Here is a 25732-nt window from a genome sequence, read left to right on the forward strand (position 1 = left end):
GTGGTAGGCATGAAAGAAAGCCAGAGGTCTGGCTCCACGTGGTAGGCATGTATATTGATCTTAAAACACAACTATGTCAGGTTCCTCTAAAAGGGTTCCTTTACTCTCAACCTTGAGTCTAAGTATCTGACTCATCCCAATTACTCCCTCAAACCTCTCCCTATTTACCCTTTCAAAATCAAGGCCAATTTAGAGGTTTAAACATTTTTTGAAAGATGCAAAAATGTCAGAGATTTTTAAGTAGGTTTTGAGACACACTGCTCCTTGACATTATTCCCAATGGAGGCTTGGATATCTGGAGCTAATTACACTTGACCTTATAAATTCAGAATGTGCCAAACAAAAGCTATTAGGAGAGTCAAAACAACATGCAACATTTTACACATTTGGGTCAAGAGGGATTTGTGAAAGTCTCTTAATTAGCAAAGCAAACAAGGACTGTAAAAGTGGGGCTTTGAGGCACAGAAGATAGTGCTTTTATTCCACTGCTTTGCAGGCACCATGTTGCAAAGTCTTGTGGAACAAAGCTCTGATTTCATAGCATGCTATGTGCTGATCACTATTGCCAGGAAATTGTGCCTCTTGAGACACCGGTCTCTCCACCAGTCACTTGCTCACCGGAAGAGCTACCCTAACCAGATCGGAGTCGCAGGGAGATAAATTTCTTTCATGCATTACTGAAGATCATCTGATGCTGTGAAACATGAAAAGAGGTAAGGTGATGTGTTCAAGCTGAGCTTCAATTATTGGTACATCCGAGTGAGACCACCACAGTCCAAATACTACTCCAGGGTTTAAGAATATGATATTTAGCATTTACCACAAGATGCTCAGAATCTTGAAGACTAGTTCACTGTAATTAAATCAGCCAGAGGCAAAATGCACGAAGGCAGAGTAGAAGCAAAAAAAAAGCTTTTGGCCCTGAGTTAGGAGGTTCAGATCCAGCGCTATACTACCTAACTCTATAACCCAGGATGATGTGAGGTCCTGAGGGCAGGACTGTGTGACATCTATGTGATTTTCTGTCAATAAGATATGTGATATATCAGGACACCATTTTTTTTATTATAATGGTTATTCCCAGCCCAGGAACTAGAACCAACTTTGTATCTATAGAACTACAATCAATCTTGGGTAGCTCAGTTGGTGGAGCAACCGACTCTTGATTTCAGCTCCGATCATGATCTCACAGTTTGTGAGATCGAACCCCACGTTGGGCTCTGTGTTAACAGCACAGAGCCTGCTTAGGATTCTCTCTCCTTCTCTCTCTGCCCCTCCCCCCACCTCAAGTGAAATAAACTTTAAAAAAAGGAATATAGTCAATCTTCTATTTGGTGTGGCTCCACTTAAAATGAAATTATAGGTCAAAGCGTTGCCTGCTGAGCAATGAAAAAAGAACATGCAAAATGGGGTTTTCCTGAAGTCTATTTCCACCCCCACCATGAGGTAAATTACTTAAGTACCTTCTCCCAAGGACACTCTTGCTCAGATCTCAGAATGGTCATTAAAAATCAGAATACCCAGGGGCGCCTGGGTGGCGCAGTCGGTTAAGTGTCCGACTTCAACCAGGTCACGATCTCACGGTCTGTGAGTTCGAGCCCCGCGTCGGGCTCTGGGCTGATGGCTCAGAGCCTGGAGCCTGTTTCCGATTCTGTGTCTCCCTCTCTCTCTGCCCCTCGCCCGTTCATGCTCTGTCTCTCTCTGTCCCCAAAATAAATAAACGTTGAAAAAAAAAAAATCAGAATACCCAGACCTCTGGGCAGAGTTAGAACCCACATCACACATCTTTATTCTTCAACTTTTCTTTCTACATGCCTAAATCATCACTAGAATTTTGATTTAGGATTCTCTTCTTATCACTTTACCTACTCTCTCAGAGTTCCACTTCTCTGCTCACCTCTCAGAGTTTTTTATTCTTTAAGATTCTGTGTTTGGGTCCCATTCCTACTTTAAAAGCATTCCTTCAGATATCTTGTGTATTCTCATGGCTGCAGCCGTCACTGAGGGTTACCAAGTATGTGCCTATAAGCTGAAACTCTAATCTGACACATATCTCTCTTCCAGGATGTCCTGTAGGAATTCCCAAAATTATCAAGCCTAGTATTTAACTCAGTATCCTTTTCTAAAGTCTTCTGAAACCTCTAAAGTCCTCACCATTCTATTCTTAAGGTAGTGCTTGAGTCAGACCCTTACTAGGCAGAACCTCTACAAAGATTCCAAATTGAATCTATTTTCCTTCTCCTTCCCTCCCTCCTTCCTTCCTTGTTTTTTGTTTTTTTTTTTAAGCCTAGTTCAAAATTTCAACTGTTTAATTTCTTAAAAATATAATTTGGGTCTCTGGTGAAGAGGACTTAGCTGGACTAAGTTACTTTAATAAACTTACAGGATAGTGTGGTTCAGACTGAGGTCATTTGATGAACATAGCTGAACACTGATTATTACACACACACACACACACACCTAGGCTGAATACTGCCAGATCCCTTCTCCCCCCCCCCCCCCACCAATGCCAACCCATTCTACTACCCCATAACAGGGTTAGCCATATGAACCACAGACCTACAGTCATGCATAAAAGATTCTAGGACTCTCCACCACCTCAGGATTAAAGTTCAAACTATTACCATAACATTTGAGACCCCTTCCAACTCAGCCCCAAACCACCTTTTTAGTCTACTACCCCATAACAGGGTTAGCCATATGAACCACAGACCTACAGTCATGTGTAAAAGATTCTAGGACTCTCCACCACCTCAAGATTAAAGTTCAAACTATTACCATAACATTTGAGACCCTTTCCAACTCAGCCCCAAACCACCATTTTAGTCTGGCTTATCAAGCACACCTCCCAGATACACCATGCTTGGCTTTACCAGATAGATATTCACTATTCTCTAAACTTGCATGTATTTTCAAACCTCTGCATGTTTCCTCCAGGTAATCCCTCTCCCTGGAATGACCTTTTCCAATAGGCAAAGTCCTGCTCGTCTTAAGGACCCACTGGAAAGACAACTCTTCTGCAAAGCCTATCCCTTTCTCACCAGGCAGGCTATATAACTGTGCACTTGGCACAGTGCTTGATCTTGATATCTAACTCATGTCTAACATCATTATTTGTTTAGTCTAGCTGTGATTTCCCCCTAGACTGTAAATTTACTGAAACTAGAGATGGTGTCTGCTTATTCATCTTTATATTCCTGATGCCTACTCATAATAGATCCATAATGCATGCTAACTTAATTAAATTAAAAAGTGTAACCTCCAAGATTATGTTTTATCTTAAATTACTGGTGGGTTCATTGCATATAAACGATAACTGAATTAGAGTATGGAATGAGGTTAGTCTCTGGAAGACTGCTTACAAAAACGAATCCTGTGCATGGTATATCCTATTAGCTCCAACAAGCTGCTATCATATTATGCTTTAGGCCCATCAGTGTTTCAGGGCCTGCAGAATCCTAGCAAATGTGCAGGCTGCAAAAATTATTATCTTAAAACTGTTGATTTAGAAATAACCCTGGAGGGCACTGATTCAACCCTTCATGTTACAAAAATAAAGGCTAAATTCCAAACAGGCCAAGATATCCACTCCAAACACCCAACAATATGGTGGCAGAGCTAAGACCAGAGCTCGGGATTTCCTGTGCGTTCTGACAGTTCTGATTTCACCTCTCTCTGCTGCTTCTCCTTGAAACCCTCTTACAGAATCACAGCATCTTTGCAGTAGTGCCCTTCTCCCCACCAAGAACCTCCTACATCTCACTCAGGGAAGGAATCCAGTATATACCAACTCTGATTGACAACCATCAGCATCTGCTTGAACACTGCTGATGGCCAGGAAGCTCACTACTTGGCCAAGAAACCCATTCCTTCTTTGTTCATATCTTCTAGGTAGACATTCTTCTTCACAGAGAAAGCCAGTATCAACCCTGGCAATGCTGAAGACAACACTTAGGCCTCCCAAACTTTTACTCTAACCTAATGAATTCTAAGTTTCTTCAACCATTCCTCAAAACATATAATTGTAACTCTGCAATTTTACTTGTTGCCCTCCTCCCCACAGAATGTGAGATGGCCCTATACAACTTTTGGTTTTGAAAAACAACAGAAATGAAGCTTTTAAAAAATTGTCCTTTGATGCCTCTGATTTTCTTTTTCAATACAAATTGTCATATCCTTCAGCTCTACACAATGTCTGAACAGTAATATGCAGGACCCATCAACAGAAAACATTACCTGAGAATGTTCTGATTTTGAACCAATTTATATTTTGTAGACTTGTAAGGAGGATAAACTATAAGCATTATGCAAATATATAGAAAAAAACTTTAGTCCCACAATATCCTGGAATATAAGCAAATCAAACCAAAACTTCTCAGAATGCATTAAAACATCTCAAGACATTCTCTCCTATTTTTCTCCTTTCAACTCCCATCCCAGGTTTAAGAAAGCATTCACTGAAATATCAATTCAAAACCAAAAAAATATTCTGTACATATCTTTGATAAGATTGCAACTACCTAAACTCCCACAGAGATTCTGTTTCAGAATCCTGCTGTGAGTACAAAAACAGAAGAGGAAATTTATCTCTCAGCTTATCTAACATCTCTCCCAGCTAAACTTTCATTATTTAAACCTAGTGGAGTCCCATTTTGATAACACCACTGAGATCGCCACTGAAGAGAGTAAAGATTGAATACAGCCTGTTCTCCCACACGTAAAACCAACCTGTTTACTGAGCACCCACTCATGACTGCATTGGATTCTGAACCCCAGGAAGTTTAATAAAGATTTTCAAGGAAGGCTTCACTCATGGAAAATGTATTTTACACAAAATGAGACTTGAAGAAGGGGATATAAAGATCAATTGTTGTAAAATGAGAAAAAATTTTAAAGGAGGTTGAGTGACTTAGCAAGAAACATTCCAATAACTTGCTTTTAAAACAGCCCATTTTCTATAAGCAATACTTTATCTTATTAACAGTTCTAAAATAAAAATAAGAGCAATATCTGAAATGTGTAATTTATATAATATGCCTTGTCAAACTACAGGAAGGTAGTGTGCTCTGGCCAATTTTTTGAACATCTTTAACATTGGTAAATAAATTAGTTTGATTGATGAGTAATATTTTTGTACATATGGCCAAAGAAGCCTTGCTTGGCAAAGGCAAGGAAACTCTTCTGCCCTTGGATGAATTTCATTTGGCTCCAGATATTTTCTGAAAGGCTTGTTGACTTGTATTTAGATATCATCTTTATGATAAATCATTTCAATTGTCCTGACTAGAAATTAAGGGCCTGCCCTACACCTCACTGAGATAGATGCATTAGCACTTGCTGTGGGGAAAGGGGCACATTTGTAGCCTTGGTAATGGGGCCCTCCTCTTGGGGGAGAGCTGGAGACTGGGAAGGAGGCACTGAATGAGCCACAGAGCTAAGAAGAAATAAAGGGAGATTCTGTTTAACTAGTTAAGATGGAAGCCACAGGCTGAGCAAGAGGTGCCGAGCAGGAGGCTCTACCCTGTGGAAGCAGGAGCATGCTGGAGGAAGGAAGAAAGATAAAGAACTTGTCACAAAGTCACTAGGGATTACAAAATCAATCTCGGATTTCAGGGAAGAACAAGGTTAAGAATGCAGAATTCAAAGATTAAAACGGTCACCCTTTGTCCAAGGCAATGAGTAATCTCAAGAGTGAAGACACTGGTGTATACCTGAATTAGTACTCATTTGTACATGAGTTTGTGCCTTGATGGTAAAGCTATGAATCTTGGAGCTCTTAAGGACCCTGTGATTATGGAGTGTCTCACTAGGGGCCCACTAGGGGCCACTTACTGACTTACAAGTTCCCCAGCAGAAGCCTGCCCAAGAAGAAGAGGAGCTGGTGTTTGCATACCAGGACTGTGATCATGCAGAAGCCTGTTCAAACTGAAAAAGGCATTGAACCTTACCTTCACCAACAGAGATGTGTGTCCTGCAGACCCCAACTAAGATGAGAAGAAGAGCTACCCCTCCCCATTGTGACAGACCATTCCAAACTTTTCCTTCGATCATAAAAGTCTGCTGGGTTTAAAAAGGTGGTACTACTGCAAAGGAAAAGGGCAAATGTCTCTGCTATGGCCTGAGCAGCACCACCTTTTTGTGGAAACTCCAAGGGCTCATGATTGGCTACATAGGGAACTGCTCTCCTGGCCTGAGCAGAAGGCAAAGGCTCAAGCAGAGCCTGTTTGGGACTGTGCCAGCAGAACTGCCCCCAAGACAAGCACAATTTATAGACCTTGTCAACTACTTCTGCTTATCATTCTAATAAACAGACAGCTGGTCTGAGGAGGATTCCAGGGAAGCCTGCCCACCCCTGCCTGGGTTACAAAAGGGAAGCCTGGTAGGGGGGAAATGTAGAAAGAGCCAAACAAGATCTGAATCTCCAAGGAAGCTACTCAGAACAAAGGCAAGCAAAATAATAATTATTACAGTTTACACTCACATGGCATTTACTATGTGCCAGGCACTTTACACTCATTTAAATCTCACAGTCCTCTGAGGTTGGAACTATTATTATCCTCACTTAACACATGAGAAAAAAACTGAGGTTTGGAGAGTAACATATCCAAAGTTGCAGAGGACAAAGTGTCAGAGCCAGGATTTGACCCTGGTAGTCTGTCTGGAGCCCCCAGTTCTAATCATTTCACTCATTATGGGTTTTTTCAGGCTAGAATGAAATAAACACTGTCAGCAGGGGCTCAGGTGACTATGAAAAAAAGCAGTTTGGGCCCAAGGTCCCAAGTAGAATGAGAATTTAGAAGCGAGGACATAGGGACCTGAGGCCCCAGCCTCAGCCAGCTGATGGGAACAGAGAACACTAGAAATAAAGAGAAGGTCATCTCAGAGGTAGAGGTGAGAGAAGTCAGAAACAAGTACTAGTCCTGAAAGGCAGACATTTATGAAAACTCTGTAGCTGTACCTTAATGCATCTGTTTATTTTATATATTCCAATTCTCTTCAGAGATTCCCTCCCATCGTTATAAAAAATTATCATGCACATAAACAGACGACTGGAATAAATGTGGTAAGAAACTAGCATTGCCAGAGAAGTTAAAATGAAAACAAAAAAAGGAGAAAGGCTGCTAATCCTAAAATTGGGAGTTGAAAATCCCCCAGATGACATCAGCCTACATTGTCCTAGAAAAGGATGACAGAAAGCTGGCTCGGGAAACTTCTGTTTGGAGATGTCCATTTTGGCACAAGGAACAGAGAGCAAGAGCCTGGATAAGGGGTCAGGGAAGATGCTTGGCCTTGGTCTTCCTGCTGCTCCTCATCTTTTTCGTCCATAGGTGCTATTATAGATTGAATTGTGTTCCCCCAAAATTCATGTTGAATTCTTAACCCCCAGTACCTCAGACTGTGACCATGTTTGGAGATAAGGTCTTTAAAGAGGTAATTAAATTCAAATGATGTCTTGTGGCTGGGCCCTAACCACCTAGTCGATGTCTTTATGAGAGGAGGAGATCCAAACATAGGCATGTGTGTGCACAAAGAAAAGACCATGTGAAGACAAGGGGAGAAGATGGTCATATAAAAGCCAAGGACAGAAGCTTCAGAATGAAAACAACCCTGTGGACATCTTGCTCAGGGACTTCTATTCTCCAGAACTCTATAAAAATACATTTCCATTGTTGAAGCCACCTCAGGTGTGGTACTTGTTATGGCAGCCATAAGGGACTAGTACAGGTGTCTTCCCTTGAACCACACATGTACATGAGAGAATTATTAGCTGTCTTACTGAATAAACATGTATCTGTTCCCGACCCTAAAACAGACTGACAATCAGAGGAGAAAATGACTGAAGTCCCTGCAGGCTTCTGCAGCCAAGTTGCCAAGCACCAAGACCCCTCAGTTTGTGTATTTTATGTATCTCTTACGAACTACCACAAAGTGTCTTTAGATTCTGTTTCAATGCTCTCACGGCCCCCTAATTCTTCCTTAACACTACACCAGATTCATCCTCACCAAGTACTATTTGTACCATGTTGCTCTCACTCAACTTGTGTTAACGGTAGCTCCTGTGCTACAAGATAAAGCCTAAATTCCTCTTTAAACTATATGTGGTCCAACTGCAAGCAAACTTCCCAAGTTTATCCCACTGTATCCCCAAGGGAAGCTCATAGTTCAACAAAATTAGCATCCTTAACTCACTTCCTCTGGGCAGAATGGTCTTGTCCACTACCAGGCCTCTGACCCTATAACCCAACTTCTTCCTAAGAATGCCTTCCTACTCCAAGTCCCCTCTTACATGTCTCCCTCCAACCAACTATGAAGATGAACTGTATAGCATTTCCACACCACCTACGTGATGACCATTTAATACCCGGCAAGCTAAGCAGCCTTTTATAGCTAAAGCATTTCTGCATCGTAAAGAACTTGAAAGTAAGGCCGGCACTCTCTACCCTGCCTCATCCCCAGTCTCATAAAGCATCTGTCATGGTGCTTGAGTAGAGTACCATTCACTAAACACCAGGGAAGGGGGTGAGAGGAAAATGTGTGAAGAGAGAGTCTGTAGCAGTTCTACCCTGTGTAAGCATCTTACTTCTTAAAAGTTTCTTTAACTTTGGATACTAAGCTTACAGGCTAAATGTGTGTGATCTCCACCCTTCAAGTTTCCTCCCTGTAATACCGTGTGTGTGTGTGTGTGTGTGTGTGTGTGTGTGTGTGTGTAAGAGACAGAGGGGGAGGGAGGGAGGGAGGGAATGAGGAAGGGAGAGAGAGAGACAGAGAGACAGAGAGAGAGAGAGAGAGAAGAGAGGAGACAGCTCCAAAGAGGCATCAGATGAAAATATGAGTGGGTGTTCCTCACTGCAGCACAACATCCTCCAAGGCAGGACACTCATATGTCAGGCTTAACCTCCCCCCTCCACCACCACCTGTGCAAGCAGGTGATGGATGGAGTTATGTGAGTGAATGGATTCTAAGCTTGCCCATAAACATGACTCTGGAGTTTCCCACTGTTGCAGCAAGGAGGAGTTTCCATTCTCCCTTTTTTCCTCCAGTTCTCTGGACTAAAAAGCCAAAAGCCGCCTCACATCTGGGGAGTCTGGTACCAAATATGAATTTCCACTTATGCCTTTGAAACCATATTCCTACTGGGAACTCCCAATATTCACCAGGTCTGCGTGGAAAGGCAGAAGAGGGCTTCCTGACCATCTAAAGTAGGTGTGTGCCAAGATAATTACCTTGACTGGCCCTGAGGTCATCAACAACTTTCTCAGCATATGCTTCAGTGATTTTAACCAAAAGAGCAAGAGAGGTAGAACACAGGTAGGAGTTGACAACATTTAAATAAAATCTAAAAGCTAAGTAAGTCTTACAGCTCTCAAGTCTCTTACTTTCAGGGGACTTCCCTTCATGAATGGCAAGGTAAGGAAATTAGTCGTCTCCTGAGACAAAGGATCACGTTGACTCTTCTAGAACTTATTAAATCACTTCACTCTGTTAAGTAAGCAGAGAAAAAAGCTACAAACTGCCAGATATGGTTGCCATTAACACTGTGCTTGCTCCGGTGATTTTGAATGATAACCAACTTTGAAAATCATGATGGAATACTATTTCAAAACAACATGAGTCTAAAGCAAATGCAAACTTTGAAGCTCTTGCAAATGGAATCACAGAGACATCATGGCCCACTAGGAAGTCCCACCGAACCAGCAGCAAGGTGGGTGATAGCATTGTTCCTAGCTCACTCATTTCTGCTGGCTTTGTTGTCTATAAGACAAATGCATACTTCGGCTGGACAGCTGCTGAGGAGGCTTTTTTAGTGCCTCTAAATTCACCAATGGGAACACTTTGTTCAGATTTAACAAAACAAGGATGTGCAGGTACACCTTGTGACATGAGGTAGAATGCTGCTATTTTTAGGAAACCTGAAAACAGGCTGAATTGTCACAGGAAGGGAACATGCCAGGCCCAGCAGCCTGAGGGTAACAGAAAGATGCCAGGAACGGTGGCCAGACGTATGACCCCACTCCCCAGGATACTGAGCCACCATCCTGTGCCACTATCCTCTGCCTTCTGAACAGCTGAAACTGTGGCTGTAAGAGCACAGAAAGGGAAGAGATGGAGCAGGGAGCAGAGGGGATGGCCACAGGACAAGTGGGGTAGGGGGAGAAAACAAGTGAGAGGGAGGGAGGGAGGGGAGGAGGAGAAGATAGAGCTGTAGCAACATCAGTATTTCTTCAAATGCAAACTCTTTAGTGGACCTCAGGGGCAATATGGCAGGACCGCACCTGCCTCACCCCTAGTCAAAACGCCAAGTGTTCTCTGCCATTGCCACTGGACGATCAGGAAACATGTTATTTGCCTTGTGAAGCTGGGAGTCGCCACCTTTGGTTGACAGTACGGTGCTCTACCCTACACATCCCTGAACAGCCAGAACAAATTTAGCATGATCTGCTGTCAACTTTGTCACTTACACTAAACCATAGTTACCAGTGCTCTTCTGTTTGCTAGGAAATCATGGCAGGAAATGAGGAGTCCTTGCGCATTACTATGGAAACCCTATAACTTCCACTAGAAACCATGAAAAAAGGCAGCACATAACCCCATTCTGACTTTCAATCACGAATCTCTCCTAGGAAAAAAGCTGAAAATTAGATGGATTCATTCTGAGTTCCCTTTTCCCCTCAAACACATGGGATTTAGATAAGCTCTTAAAGCAAACTGTGATTCATATAATAATATGTAAACTGGTCTCAAATCTCAGAGGCTTTCTCTCAAGAAGATTCTGATAATTAAAACGTTCCTGCACATCTCAAATTCCATTAAAGCAATATAGTTAAATAAAGGCTCTTCCAGTGAAAATATTTCTAAGCTCTGGTCAAAGGGCCAGAATATTTGTGCCCTTTGCTCAATTTATTAAAACAGTAACAATTATGAAAAGTGTAATACTAAGAACGTGTATAACAAATGTTCTCCTATGTCATTGTTAAGGGTTTTTAAAAGCCATTCAAAAGAATTTGTATTTAGAAAGCACCTACTATGTGCTCACCATGATATGAAGAAAGATTAAGAACAAACTAAGCACAATTATTATCAGAAACATCTTTCTAAGTCTATTGATTTAGGGTCCATATGTGACATATTCAAAATTTTTTTTAACGTTTATTTACTTTTGAGACAGAGAGACAGAGCATGAACAGGGGAGGGGCAGAGAGAGAGGGAGACACAGAATCCGAAACGGGCTCCAGGCTCCAAGCTGTCAGGACAGAGCCCGACGCGGGGCTCGAACTCATGGACAGTGAGATCATGACCTGAGCCGAAGTTGGACGCTCAACCGACTGAGCCACCCAGGCGCCCCCATATGTGACATATTCGAGTGAAGGTTTCAAATTCACAGTCCAAGCACCTTCCTAATGAAACTCCTTGTTGAAGGAAAACTAACATTCATCACGCTTCTAATGTGTGCCAACCCTACCCTTACAGTATCACGTGGTCCAGTCCACCTTGACCCCCCCCCCCCACCTCCACCAACAACCTCACTAGATTGGTTTCATTACCATCAATTACACAGATCATGACACACAAGCTTAGTGAGATGGGAGTGATCTGCCTGCTGGTCACAAAGGCCTGGTCAACTGGAGAACTATGACAAGGCCAGCACCAGCAATGAAGGGGTAGGATTTTCCCTATCAACAACAGAATCCTATTCTGGCTAAAAAGTAAACCAGACTTGATGAAAAGATATCCAAAGTCCACAGATTAGAAAGAAAAGGGAACAATAACATGGAAAAACAGTGAGAGCAGTTTGGGCATGTGGACAGGACAGGATAGGGAACTGCTATCAATGCAAATAAGCTTTGATTATTGTGGGGCTCTGAGTATCTGCTGGTGGGACACACAGACCTCTTAGCTGGGGGAGCTACTTAATACAAAGTACCACCCAAACTATCTGCAATGGGTAGTGGTGACTCCCTCAGGCAAAATTAAGAGGAAAGAAGGAATGGACGGTGGGCAAGCGAAAGTCTTCTTTCACTGAACAGTGTTAGGGTTCACTACAGGAAAACTGTTGTAATTTGCCTAGGCTACACAGTTTTAAACTCTAGTAGGTATATTAAAGGTCCATTCTGCTTATCACAGATGAATTAAACAGAGCAGAGTTGGCTTCAAGCCACTGAGTTTTAGATCGGAAAGAAACCTCAGAGGTCAATCAGAACAATTCTATCACTTTACAGATGAGGAAAGAGAACTTGTGCAAGGTTGTACAAGCAAATTAGTGGGAGAATCAGGAAAACTGAGCTTGCCTCAGTCCCAAGCCAATCTCTGTCCACTATGCTGCATCCTATGCTGCAGGGTCATCTCCTTGGCACCTGGTGCAATGCAGCTTGATGCATTCTACAGTACATTTTACCCACCAGTGTAGTCCCAAACCAGACCTCTTCCTGTAGTTTCCTTTGCATAACCATGCCTCAATTCTGTAGCAACATGGCAGCTTTAGGATTGAAATGTTCATAAAGTGTTCCATGTTTTCAGTCATTAGAGGGTTTTTCTCACACTGATTCTCCAGTTTGAAAAAATATTTTAGATAACTAATATTTAATGAGCACTTGCTGATTTTCTGGGTACTTTTTAAAGATATTTACATAGAGGCACATGAGAAGGGAAGCTCAGAATTGTTTGAAGAAATAGAAAATCAGAAACTACCTAAATATCAAACATTGAAAGAAGGGTTGAACCAGACCAAAATATATCTATGTGAATTTTTTTAAAAGATTATGCAATCATTAGAGTTATTATAGGCATGGAAATACCTCATGATACATAGTCGAATGAAAAATTTATACAGGCAAAGTATATGCAGCAAAATACCATGTTTCTACAAAAACAACAGCGATGCACATATATGAATGCATGCACATATATGGGCACACATATGTACATATATATGCACATGCACACATACATACACACATATAAAATGTGCACCAAAATGTTAATTTGAGGGTTGTGAGAATGAAATACAGGTGATTTTTAAAATTTTCTCCTTATTTTGTATCTTTATAATTTTTCTGCTATAGAAATTTACTTTTACCTCAAATTGAAAATGAGAGCCAAATCATAAGAGACTCTTAAAAACTAAGAACAAACTGAGGGTTGATGGGGGGTGGGAGGGAAGGGAGGGTGGGTGATGGGTACTGAGGAGGGCACCTTTTGGGATGAGCACTGGGTGTTGTATGGAAACCAATTTGACAATAAACTTCATATATTGAAAAAAAAAAGAAAGAAAATAGTTTTTTCTAATGTTAAATGATTGGCCATGTAAGCAATCCTAGAAATGTCTGATAACCTAAATCTCACTGTCCACACTGAACCAACCCACAAAAAACAGGTCCAGGTCCCCGGAGTCTAAGGAACTGCAGATTCCCACACACAACCAGGTGTTTTCGCTGGGTAAGGACCACACAGTAGGCACACACTTTCCTTGCACAGGCAAGAAGGCAACGGTGGGACTTCCTACCCTGAAAAGGCCAACTTTGTTTTGTTTTTCCCAACACCTCCTTTGTTTCAGGGTCCACGGGCTGGTTAGAGTAGTTTTCACACCTTAGATTTTCAAGAGAAAATAACTTCATTATATGTTCCCACATCTAGGGACGGGGGTGGAAAGGTGGGAAAACAGGATGAAAAAGACAAGTTTGGTGGTTCCAACTGTCAATGATTTTCCTTTGTAATTTTAGAGACACAGAGTGATAGTCCTTGCTCCAGATTCAGGTGCCCTCTTTCCAAAGCCAGAATCTTTGTGAAAGCAAACAATGAGAAAGGAGCTTTGTGGCCTGTCCCTTTGCCTTCACCCAGCTCTCATCTCTGTCAAGCAGCATGTTGATTTAACTGTCAAACACTAAGCAGCACATCTTTCAAGAGGCTCCACAGACCACTCCATAAACCAAAAAAGGAATATAACAAACAAGTGGCTGAAAGCTTTGTGTTGCCATAGCAACTAGACTTGCTTCCCTACACTCACAGGGTAAAAACTATTCCACCAAAAAAGAGAATGCAACTAATAAACTTGATATTTTATTAATGCTTCTGTACATGCCAGGTCAGTGTTTCCAGAGACAACCACAGCCAATGCCAACTACCAACCATGTCGAAACTGCCTGGGCTTGGAAGTCTGGGCTTGGTAGGCTTTGGTCGTTCATGTTGAGTGAGCAGAGATGTCACACTGGTCCACTCAGCAGACATTTATGGGACTCACGCTTCACCACATAAGGAGACTTCCATACTGCACAACATGCAGCAACTGTGTACATGAGTCATAGTAGCTCAAGTTCATGAGTAAATAAGGTCTGGAGTAAAAATGAGACAGGGGAGCTCAGGGAGATAAGAGGGTCTGTGTTTCCTCCATACCAAGTTTCCTTTACAGACTCCTGCAAGAGACCAGAAGTCTATAAAAACAGGTGGGGGCCATGATTCCACCCTTGGTTTCTGGCAGCTGAGGTGCTGGGAAAGGGGAGGCCAACCCACACACTTTTCTGAGTAGCAATGGTACCAATCCTCTGGAGAGAGGACAGGAGGATGTCTCAGTTACAAAGGAGCTGGGTGTGCTGGCTAGTGACCACAGCACCCAGTCTGTGTTCAACTGGTTAAAGCAGTGCCCACCTTCAATGTAAAATGATCCTCTTGTCACCTTTGATGTCATGCTCTCTAGCCCTGCCATATATCCAGAAGATGTCAAGAGCATGAAGGTCAACTGGATGAAAGAACACCGCTGGTGGCAGCGCAAACTGGTGTGATTTTCCTGGAGGGCAGTTTTGTGATACGTATCAAACACCATAAAAATTGCAGAGTCTCTGACCCAGGTATTACATTCTAAGAATTTACCAAGGAAATAATCATAGGTATGCATGATGATACTGAAAAGATATTAGTTGCAGTGCTGTTCCTAATAGAGAAGAATTGGAAACAAAAGTTCAATAACATGTGAAAGGTGTTAAATGAAGTTTAAAGCAGCCACACAAAGGAATTCTGTGCATCCATTAAAAGGGCTGCAAGAAAAATGTTCAGACTACACTAAGTCAAAAGTTTCCAAATATGTGAAATATCCTTTTTAAAAAATATAGATGCAGACGTAGAAATAACTAGGAAGTCACACATCAAAATAGTAACAGTGGTCTGCACGGGATATATTTTTTTAATTCATCAAATTGGTCATAACAAAATGCTATAATGTAACTTAAAACCAATAGAAGCTTAAAAAGGAAAAGACAGCATATATGTTTGCTTCATCCTGTTCCCAGAAAGGGATGTATAAAACTAAAAATCAGTTGATTACCTAGTTTTATCTCCTCAAATTGAAAATCATGAATTGTACCACAATGCTGAAAATGGGCTGTTTGCATTTATTCATTAAACACTGACTCATTGCCTCCTATGTACCAAGTGTTGAGACACTGAGTAAACAAAGACAATGCAGAGGTGGCGGGACCATCAAACAGTTCTAAAGACCAGGGAGTAACATCAGCTCTGCAAGTAGACTGAGAATGGGGGCAAAAGAGAAGTGGGAAGGTCAGGGTATTAGTTTCCTTCCTATTGCTGCTTTAACAAGTTATTGCAAACTTAGTGACTTAAAACACAGATTTGTTATCTTCCAGTTCTGTAGGTCAAAAGTCCAAAAAGGGTCTCTCTGGGCCAAGATCAAGGTGTCAACAGAGCTGCCTTCCTTTCTGGAGGCTCTAGGGGAGAATTCGCTACCTTGTCTTCTGCTTCTAGAAGCAGCTTGGATTCCTTGGTGGATGGCCCTTTCTTTCCCCATCAGAGCCAGCAAGGGCAGATCAAGACCTCCAGGCACACCACTCTGAGCTCCACTTCTGCTTCCCTCTTCTATTTGTGTGGACTTTTGTGATTATATTGGTCCCACCTGCATTATCCAGGCTACTCTCCGTATTTTATAAGGTCAGTTGATTAGCAACCTTAATTACCCTTTGTCATGGAACCTAACACATTCACAGGTTCTGGGGATTAGGATATGAACCTCTTGGGGAGGGGCGAGCATTATTCTGCCTATACAGCCAATTTAAAAATCATTACATTGATCCAAAGGAGAGCCTGAAGGATGGCAATAGCAATTCAAATAAGGTGGAAAAGGCAGTTCCATCAGATAGGAGGTTGAAACCTCCAAGGTTTGGTAGCCAATCAGAAATGGGGAGTGAGTTGGAGCCTAAGTGGCAGATGGAAGCTGTTACCACTCGCAAAGACAGGAAACACATGCAAGGGACCAGCTGACAGAGAAAGATAGCAATGTGGATGCATGTGGTACTTGAAGGACTCATGAGACGTGAGTAGACATTCCCAGTAGCATTTGGCTCTGTGAGCAGATGGTCTGGAAGGAGGTCTGGACTGGATAAAAAGAAGTGAGATACAGCAGCACAGAAAGCTCCTGGATGAAGCAAAAGAGATAAGCAGGGCAAACTGTCTGCTCTAGCATGAATCACATGGAAAGAAGTCTTTCTTTAGGATATCTTCACTTTGTACCCAGCGTCCACAGGTAAAGAATGTTAGATGTGAGCACTACACAGGGCAAGAAGGATTATTCCCAAGGTGGATTAACCAAGCTGGCCCCCTTCTCACTCAAGTAAATCCATAGGAAAAACTGCCTTATGTTTCCAGAAATTCTAAAGTACTCCTCTAAGTTAATGGCACCACATAACTGCTTTATATATAATTCAATCTGGTGAACTGAGTTCTACAAAGACTGTGGTATATTTTCAGAAGTCTTAACTATTTTTTTCAGAAAAAAAAAGAAAGAAAAGGGAAAAAAGGCAATTAAACAACATTTGAAAACATTTAAGATACCAGAAGTTTTAAATCACTCTTACAGCTAATTTGGGGAATGCTTTTTAGAAGTACTCATGGAGAAAACTAAGAAAACCCATTTGATCACCCAAAGCCACATTTCAGGCTTCTCATAACACATATTGACCAGGTACACAAATGCTCTATCAATGCAGTGGTAACATAAATCTAATATATTTCAGACGTGCCTTCGCTCTAAATCAGGGAGCACAGAAAAAAGAAAAAAAAGTGTTTAAAAAATAAAAAAGTATTGGTCGTATCAGTTTTGGTTTTGTCTAACTACTACTGAAGCAAATATTCTCCCCTGAAACATTTAAAGCCCAGAAGGAGGGATGTGGGTAATATTTAGATCCAGAGGGGTCCTAAGAGTGAATTCAACAGCCTCTTAAACATGAGGCCACTGAGGAAAAGAATTAATGACTTGCCCAAGGCCACTTTACCAATGGCCCAACTCCCAGGCTAGTCTTCCTCACATGGCCTCTGAATCTGTCTTTTTCACCTGCCCAGTACACATTCTCTTCTTCATACAACACACATATTTCATCTATTCCTGTCCATCTCACTGTATGAAATCATAGATACCTAGAATTTTCTTTCCTCATTTCATATCCACCACTCAAACCTCCAGTGACTCCAACAATGTTTGTCTGGTCTGCCAAACCTGAGAGGTTAGTGAGCAGGCTTGACTAGAAAACTAGTCACAGAATCTGCTTGGCCAGTTTTTTTTTTTTTTATGTTTATTTATTTATTTTGAGAGAGAGAGAGAGAGAGAGAGAGAGAGCAAGCAGGGGAGGGGCAGAGAGAGAGGGAGAGAGAGAATCCCAAGCAGGCTCCATGCTGTCAGTGAAGAGCCCTATAAGGGGCTCAATCCCATGAACTGTGAGATCATGACCTAAGCCCAGATCAAGAGTCAGTCAGAGCCACCCAGGTGCCCCTGCTCTAACAGTTCTTACAGAGAGATACTGAGCGCAGCTAGGAGAGATGGCTACATAACTAATAATCAGAAGTTTCTTCACTAGTAGTCTCTGAACCACTATTCTGTTGGGCCTCAGAATGGATACAAAAGCAAAACTAAGCCACTGTTGAGCAGGCAAAGCAGCAAAAATTTGGTTAGCGTGAGGATTTTTCATAGACATTTAGCAATGTTCTTCCTCCATGGTACAAAGTACTTCCCCACACTCACACACACTCACAGGTTGTCAGTAATGACTATGCACACAGGAAGTGTCAGGCTTCTGTCTATTAAATCGCCATTCTTCCTGCAGGAGACAGTGCTTTGACATGTGCTTTTATCCTTATTTATGTACTTATCCTCATTATCATGTTCCTGATAACAAGCTGTATTCTTTCTATACACTAGCCTCCAAAGAAAGCAATGCTCAGTTCTTAACCCAGGTTATTAAAAAAAAATAAACAGACCCCTCCAGTGTACCTTTGAATGGAGGAATGGCCAATATCTACAAACATGAGCCAATCTTACAGAAAAAAAAAAACAGCTTTGCAAACTAGAACAAAATGTAATTGCCACCACCTTCTCCTGCCAATCCCGGGAAGAGTGGCCTTCTCACCTAGAAGTAAAAGATTCAGGTGTCCTCAAATGCCAAACCATGTTGTCGTCGGATTTCTGGGGACTATAGATCACTAATAATACACCTGGCTGGGTAATCAGACACATAGAAAGTAGGCTAAACAGAGGCTGTATCAAGGGCAAAGTTTGAAGGGCAAGTTTAAAACTTGACACAAGCAGAGAAGTGAAACTTTGGTTATATACTATCTTCCTACAAATTGCTGCATACTGAACAGTTTTCTAACACCTACTTCCCTTAGGGTCCCTGAATGTCCATTCCTATCTCCAGTGACAAGAGGGCAAAGCAATGCAGTCCTACTACAGCTCTGGTCAACTTCCTCTCTCTCCTTTCTGGCATCCCTCCACCTCCAGCCTCCATCTAGCTCCAACTCCTAACCTCCCTCTGTTTCCCATCACAGTCAGATGAATTAACATGACACAGATCCACCAGGGGTTAAACCCTCAGCCATCAAAAATTCCCAAATTAATTCAGAATAAAACATAATTTTAATAGATTAAATACCAATTTTACACCTTATGGTTCATATACTACTTTCAAAGAAAACCGTCCCCCTTCCCTTAAGACACCAATGTTAGCCCAAGAGTTGTTGACAACTCACCTGGCTCTGTGGAGCATTCACAACCACAAAGTAGGTTAAACCAGGTATGGTATTTCCTTGAGAAAGAGTTGATTCAGTAATTGCTTCAAGGCTACCTAAATATTCCTTGAAAATGCACCCATACTTCCCCTTCTTCTAACTCAAGGTTATTAATTTTTTCCTAATTCTAGGTCCTAATATCTTTTTACCCTCGTTGGAGTGAATAATGCACACTCCAACTGCACAAAACATCTCCCATCTAAAAGGGGTGAAGGAAATTTAGATGCTTATTTGAGTGTGAGAATCACCAAAGGAATGTTTGCTAAAGAGGAGGTAGAGAAACTGGTCTGACTCACCATGATAGCTACTGCAACCTTCTGCCTGACTCATTTAATAATTCTTTCTCAACTTCATAACCACCTGTTCAGTGGCATTATTAGTTCTCTCTTTATGAGCAAAATTATCTTCCTGATAAATTTGCTCCAAATTTTTATTCATTTCCTATTGAACCGTAAGTAACTATTCCCTTTAGGGAACAGATGTAATTTGCTGTCCTGGCTAAACTCAGACTCTGTCCATAAATATTTTTGCTAATCATAAGAGTGCTTTGTTTCTCTCATTGGTGCCTACAGCCCCTACAATGAAACACAAGTTCAAGATCACAGCCAGGATTTTGATGGAGACAAAATACCTAGTCTCCCATGAATATCATAACATGGAAGCAAAATACATTATTTCCCAAATATTAATCACTCATTTCTTCACTGAATAGCTCTATAGAGCTTCAGGCTGAGATAAAGCCACACTTCCAGGAATTTAAGTCCTGGAGGATCACAGAAGGTCACAAGTAAAACTGACTCCAGGAAAAGTAACTGAGCTGTTACTCTGTGAAACAAATCAGGTGAAATTATGTGGCATGAAGGGCCATTATTGTTGAGTTGTAATAGATTTTAAATACTCCCACTTCATACAAAAGAAGTCATTTAAGTACAGCTGAGAAATTGTTATAGGATGTCTAATTAGTCTATTTTCCCTATGTATGAAAGAACTGGCATTTTATTTTCATACATACTTTTGAAAAAAGCATACAAACTCAGAGTTATAAGCCTCAGCACAGTGGTTCCAATCTCTGGAACTAAGAATCCCCTTCAAAACTGATAAAGGCTTTCAATTCTCTCCCAGAAGAGAAAAATACACAAACAAAATTTTGTAAATCCATTCATAGAATGTATTGGCATTCCCCTAAAATCCATCCCCATAAAACCTTCTGAGGTCCTCTGCTTCAGAGGTAATATCTGGCCCATGCTTAGGTCCACTTCTTCTATTAAGCAAACACAAAAACAATTCCTCTTTCACAATTACAGCTCTTCTAAAAATTGGTAGGTGCTCTCCTTGCAAGTGGCCTTCATCAGACATTATTTTTACACTCTTTTATTTTCCTGGTCACACTCATCTTTTCCCAAAGCATAGACAAAGAATGTTCTGAAAAATGAAATGGTATGCCTCAAACTGAATTAAGTTGCCCATCACTGGGAAGGTACAGAGACTGGATTCTCACTTGTTAGGGGTATGGTAGAGGGTATCCAAGAATCAGAAGGGGAATTGGAATACATATCCTCTGAAGTTCACTCCAATCTGAGATTTCATGATTAATTCATACTTTGATGCCTTCTATGTCTTTCACTGTGTGGCACTAAAGACTAAATACTATGTTTCCCATGAAGTTCAACCAGGAAAAGCATGTATTCTACTATCATTGTGCACATTAATTCAGGCAGGATCAACCTTATTTTACTTTCTAGCATCTGTTATCTCAATTTTTTGGAAGACACAACTTAAACTCCTACTGAGTCCTAAGTTAACTAAAACCCCTATATCTTCTACACATGTGCTGTTAAGTCACATTACCCACCATTGTTGACAATTCATTTATTCAATTTGCTCATTTAGGCAATATTCTTTTATTGATAGTCTAGCCAGTATTGAGGGAGAGAAAGTCTCTGCCCTCATAAAGTATACACAATGGTGTTACACAATTTGAACCATGACTCTAGTCCTTGAATTTTCAAGTTTTCCACTCGTGTGAAATATCCACAATGATGAAGAAAAAAACAACTCCTTTCCTTGAAGATAAAACACTAATCATACACAAGCCCTCACAGAGCTTTCAGATAACTCTTTCAGGACTTCACCTTCAAAGTGAGGAATTCTGACTCATTCACTTCAAGTGAAAAGTGAGAGGAATATAATCATTGCATCATAGACCATTAGAGGAAAATAAAGCAAAAATATGAAATACAGCCATAATAAAGCCTAACCTTGAAATTTTCCTGAGAAGAGAACACATAGGAAAACTGTGCATAGGAAAACTATATTCTCCCAAAAATCCTGGAGAAGAATCCTTTATTTTTCATCCATTAATGACAATGGGTCTATGTAGTGCTAAATAGTTTCCGAAGTAATTCTGGAAAGTGTTTGTTTTCCACAATTTTAAATGCTGAGAATATAATTAGCTACTTAAATGCAAATGCTAATACATCAGTTTGTGTCCACAGTGAACACTCTTTGCACAACACATGATTTGATACTAATCTATGCCAAGATTTTCTTCCACAATCACAAATTAACTGAAAATGGCCACAGGAATTCCCTCTTTACTGCCAAAAAGCTCTTTTCAGGCTTAACACTTTCCAACCTACACAGGAGGACTCATCCCAGGTATAAAAAGCTGAGGGAAAAGAAAAGGAGGAAGGAAGAAAAGGGAACAATTGAAGAACATCTTACATCAGACACTATCCTAGGCTGTCATGCCAGAGACCACTACTTTTTCCTAATACCTATTTCCTCCTTCCTCCTTAGGAATAGAACCACCAATTAGCAACTGGGTGAATGGCAGTCCCAGAATAAAGATGGTATTTCTCAGCACTCCCAAAGGGCAGATGAGGCCATATGACTAACGGTTGGCCAAGGAGATACTAACATCAGTCTTAAGATCAACTTTGAGGTGTGCTGAGAATCGTGAAACAAGACGACAGAAGGAGCATGGGTCCCTGATGAACAAGAAGCCAACAAAATGGCCCAAACTAAACTACCTGTGGACCTTGTTTAGGTGAGATAGAAATAAACTTCTAACCTATTTAAGGCACTGTAATTTGGGGTTTTCTGTCACTTGTAGCTGAATTTAGGATATAGCAAACTTATTTATTACATGTAATATTTCTATTAGGTAGATATTATCATTACCATTTTGCACAATAAAAAACTGAAGAATATTTTTGCTAGGTCCCTCATAAACAAAAGAATCCCATACATGAAAAGAAAACATAGTAGCATAAGAAGCAAGCAGCACATCTTGGTGCAAAAGATAGATAACAGCACTAACTAGATTGTCAAAGAATTTTTTTTACATAAAATATATATGATGGCATCCAAATATTACCTTGGCCTAAAAGTCTCAAATACCCTCAAATATTTTCAAAGACCCACAAATTATTAGGGGTCCTTAGTGTTTTGGTTTAATCATCTCAATAAATAACCTTCACCCCAATGATCCCACCCTCTGTCTTCTTTATTCACTATATTCTTTTTTATCTCCCCAGGACCCTTAGCACAGTAGTAGGTATAACCAAAGGCATAAAAAAAAAAAAAAAAAAAAAAAAAAAAAAAAAAAAAAAGCCATGTGAAGGAACTGTATAATATGCAAAAACCACCACCTCAAATTTTATTTCAAAACACTTTCAATGTCTTTATACCCCTTTCCTTCCATCCTGATTCAGTATGGACAGTGGTCTTTCATACACAACATTATAGAGGTATTAGCTTTGCTCGACTGAAATTTAACTTTTGAGAGAAACGTTCATTTCTCCAAACCAAAATATATTAATTATGGTCTTAATGAGGAATGTGGTCTGGGGCACCTGGGTGACTCAGGCAGTTGAGCAGCCGACTTCAGGTCAGGTCATAATTTTGCAGTTTGTGGGTTCAAGCCCCGCATCAGGCTCTCTGCTGTCAGCATGGAGCCTGCTTCGGATTCATTCATATTCATTCATTCATTCATTCATTCATTCTCTCTCTCTCTCTCTCTCTCTCCCTCCCTCCCTCCCCTCCCCAGCTTGTGTGCATGCATTCTCTCTCTCTCTCAAAAATAAATAAACATTAAAAATTTTTTAAAAGAATGTAGTCTTATAATCACTTTTGTCAACATGGTTTTGAAGGTCAAATTCCTATTAATAATGTGTTGATTTTGAATCTATATAAAGAAGTGACAGCATGATTTTCAAGAACTTCAGAAAATGTACCAAATACTAGATCTAGATAATTAAGTTGTGACAGTCAAACACTTAAGCTGAAAATTCATTTCCATTTGTCTGGCATAGCTATTTAACTGTGCTGCATTCCAATAATTGCATTAGGATGTTCAGAGGATGTAAATGAAGTTTTCCTTCAGATCTTACTTGGACACCTAGTAGTAAACAATTGCACAACAATTAAGTCAAAGTGTTTGCCCTCACTCGTTGGCTAAAACACAGGAATGGATTGTCATCTAGTGGCAAGGTCAGAAAGTAAGAAATTTGGAGAAGAGAGGTTTGGGGTCTCTGGAATGATTGTTTGACTTGGTGCAATAAAGCAGAGCAGTAGAAATCAATATAACTTATCACCAAGATCAATGCAGTTCCAACCACATGGCATTTTTTAAAAAGAAAAAGATGAAAGAGCCAGTTGATTTTATTGATATACTTCCTATGAATGAGTTTGTTACCATAGTTCCCATAATTTCTGGCCCAACTCAGAATATTTTTTGTTACCCTAATAATTTTCTATATAATTAAAAATTTGCAGGAGTCATTTTCTCCCAGCATGCCAGAATAGCAGAAAGAATGGTAAACAAATAATCACTCACCTCTTTCCAACATTAGTTTCATCACCACCAAGAAGAATTTATGAAGCATTTCTTTACTTCTTTCCCCAGCACTAGGTTGAGCCCTAAGTGTGCTCTTTTCTTTTGAGAACATAAACTGTTAAGTACATGCCAGATCGTCTTATTTTAGGCATAAGAACCCTGGGCCCACTTTAAACCAAGGAAAAAACCTCAAAGAAGTACTTGCTTTGGGTAAAATAGTGTTTCATTGAAGCTAAGACGTTCATTGAAACCTGGTTCATTGAAACCAGGTCTGTCTGCTCTGAAGTCTTTTCTCTTAACCACTGTACTGACTGTTTCATCTCACTTCCAATGGGACATGTGCTTTGAGGCTGTTGCCCCACAGGTGACAGACTGGAATCTCTCTTGCTGGGTCCCCCATGTGACTAATAACAACCTGCAGAGTAGCTAGTTGGGGTTAGACAATGTTGAAACAGGAAGAGGCCAAACACAATGGTTCTTCTATGGCCCAAGCCCCTAACTCTAATCAACAAAACTACCAGGGCTCAGGGAAACAGCTGACAACCTCAGGTGACAGTACTCAATATGGAATGCAGACAGCCAAGGAAGGAATCACAAATGAATATATAAACAGGGCTGACACAAAAGCAAATATTGACACTGCCTACAGAGCAAAGGTTATGAATACTTAATAAGAACACAGAAGTTTCCTGTTACAAAGAATGGGACTAGGAAAACTGCCCCCTCACTTGTGATTACACATAGCCTCTCAGAGGAGAATTTCAGGTGCAGTCAGAATAAGGAAGTGGCTTGTGACCTTTGCAATAAAGGGCAATGATGCTGGACCTGAGTCAAAGGACAAAATCAGCAAAAGGAGAGGGTTCTAAGGCAACCCATTGCTACAGGAACATGAGATGTGTGGTAATGATGAAGCAATACAGAAGCACTTATTTTCTTCAACAAACAAAAAAGTTTTATCAGTGCTTACTGTGCCAGGCTCTGAGGGAACAAAGACGAATTAGTCAGTGTACATTCTCCAGAGAGAGGTAAGAGCAAACACAGATTTAACCAACACATGTTAATTACAAAGGGCTGAGGGGACACAGAGGAGGTGCTCCTAAGTCAGAATGGAGCTTTGAGGAGAGTTTTTGGAAACAAGGCTGTTTAGATGTTTAACCAGGTAATTGACAGCACAAGATCTACAGTCAGACTGTAAAGGTTCTACCACTCACTGCTCTGTAAATAAGGCAGACTACTTAACCCTTCTGGGCCTCAATTTCTTCATCTGTAAAATGGAAATAAGAATAGTGTCTACTTCATGAGGATGTCCTAAAGATCAAAATTTAGAAAAGAGTCTGGCACATGCAGTAAACAACAAAAGTTACCTAGCTGAATTGCTGAATAAAATAATGAACATTCATTCAACAAATAAATGAATGGATTCAACTATTCAGGGGTGAAGGGAATCACGAGGAAGCCTTTCCTGAATGTCAAATGTCTACAATGCCTATGGGACACACAAGTAAAGATTTCTAGTAGTATATGCAAGTCTAGAGATAGGTCTGGTGCTGGAGATAAAAATTTGAGAATCATCAGGTGGTTGAAGTAATGAGAAAGGATGAGATCATTTAAGAAGAGAGAGAGGACCAAGAGGAAGATTATAACCAAGCACTGAATAGATGAAACACTTAGAAATCAGTAAAGGAAGAGGAGCCAGCAAAGGGAAATAGGGAAGAGGAAAAGTATGTGTGTGGTAATCAGATGAATGAAAGGCAAAGGGACCAGCATCAGCTAAGGCACAGGAACGTGAAATGGCAATGTGTGTATATGCAAGCTTGGGAGAGGGGTGCAGAT

At 40.8% G+C, this 25732-nt stretch overlaps 1 protein-coding gene across 6 annotated transcripts in view; it reads right to left on the bottom strand.

Annotated features, from left to right (window-relative positions):
* Positions 1-25732, bottom strand: part of SYT16 (synaptotagmin 16) — a 260696-nt gene that overhangs the window by 143013 nt on the left and 91951 nt on the right. For 3 of the 6 annotated variants that reach the window (XM_086709594.1, XM_086709591.1, XM_025919626.2), the window contains exon 1: positions 23900-24482. The exons of 1 other annotated variant lie outside the window; for it this stretch is intronic. In XM_086709594.1, the coding sequence (XP_086565720.1) occupies positions 23900-24011 (112 nt within the window). In that variant the 5' untranslated portion in view covers positions 24012-24482. Of the gene's footprint in view, positions 1-23899; positions 24561-25732 lie in introns of those variants that run through there. 2 more of the 6 variants (XM_086709590.1, XM_086709592.1) reach the window with 2 other exon arrangements.

This window comes from Puma concolor, chromosome B3, assembly GCF_028749965.1.
Source record: "Puma concolor isolate L17-30 chromosome B3, mPumCon1.1.hap2, whole genome shotgun sequence".
NCBI classification, from domain to species: Eukaryota; Metazoa; Chordata; class Mammalia; order Carnivora; family Felidae; genus Puma; species Puma concolor.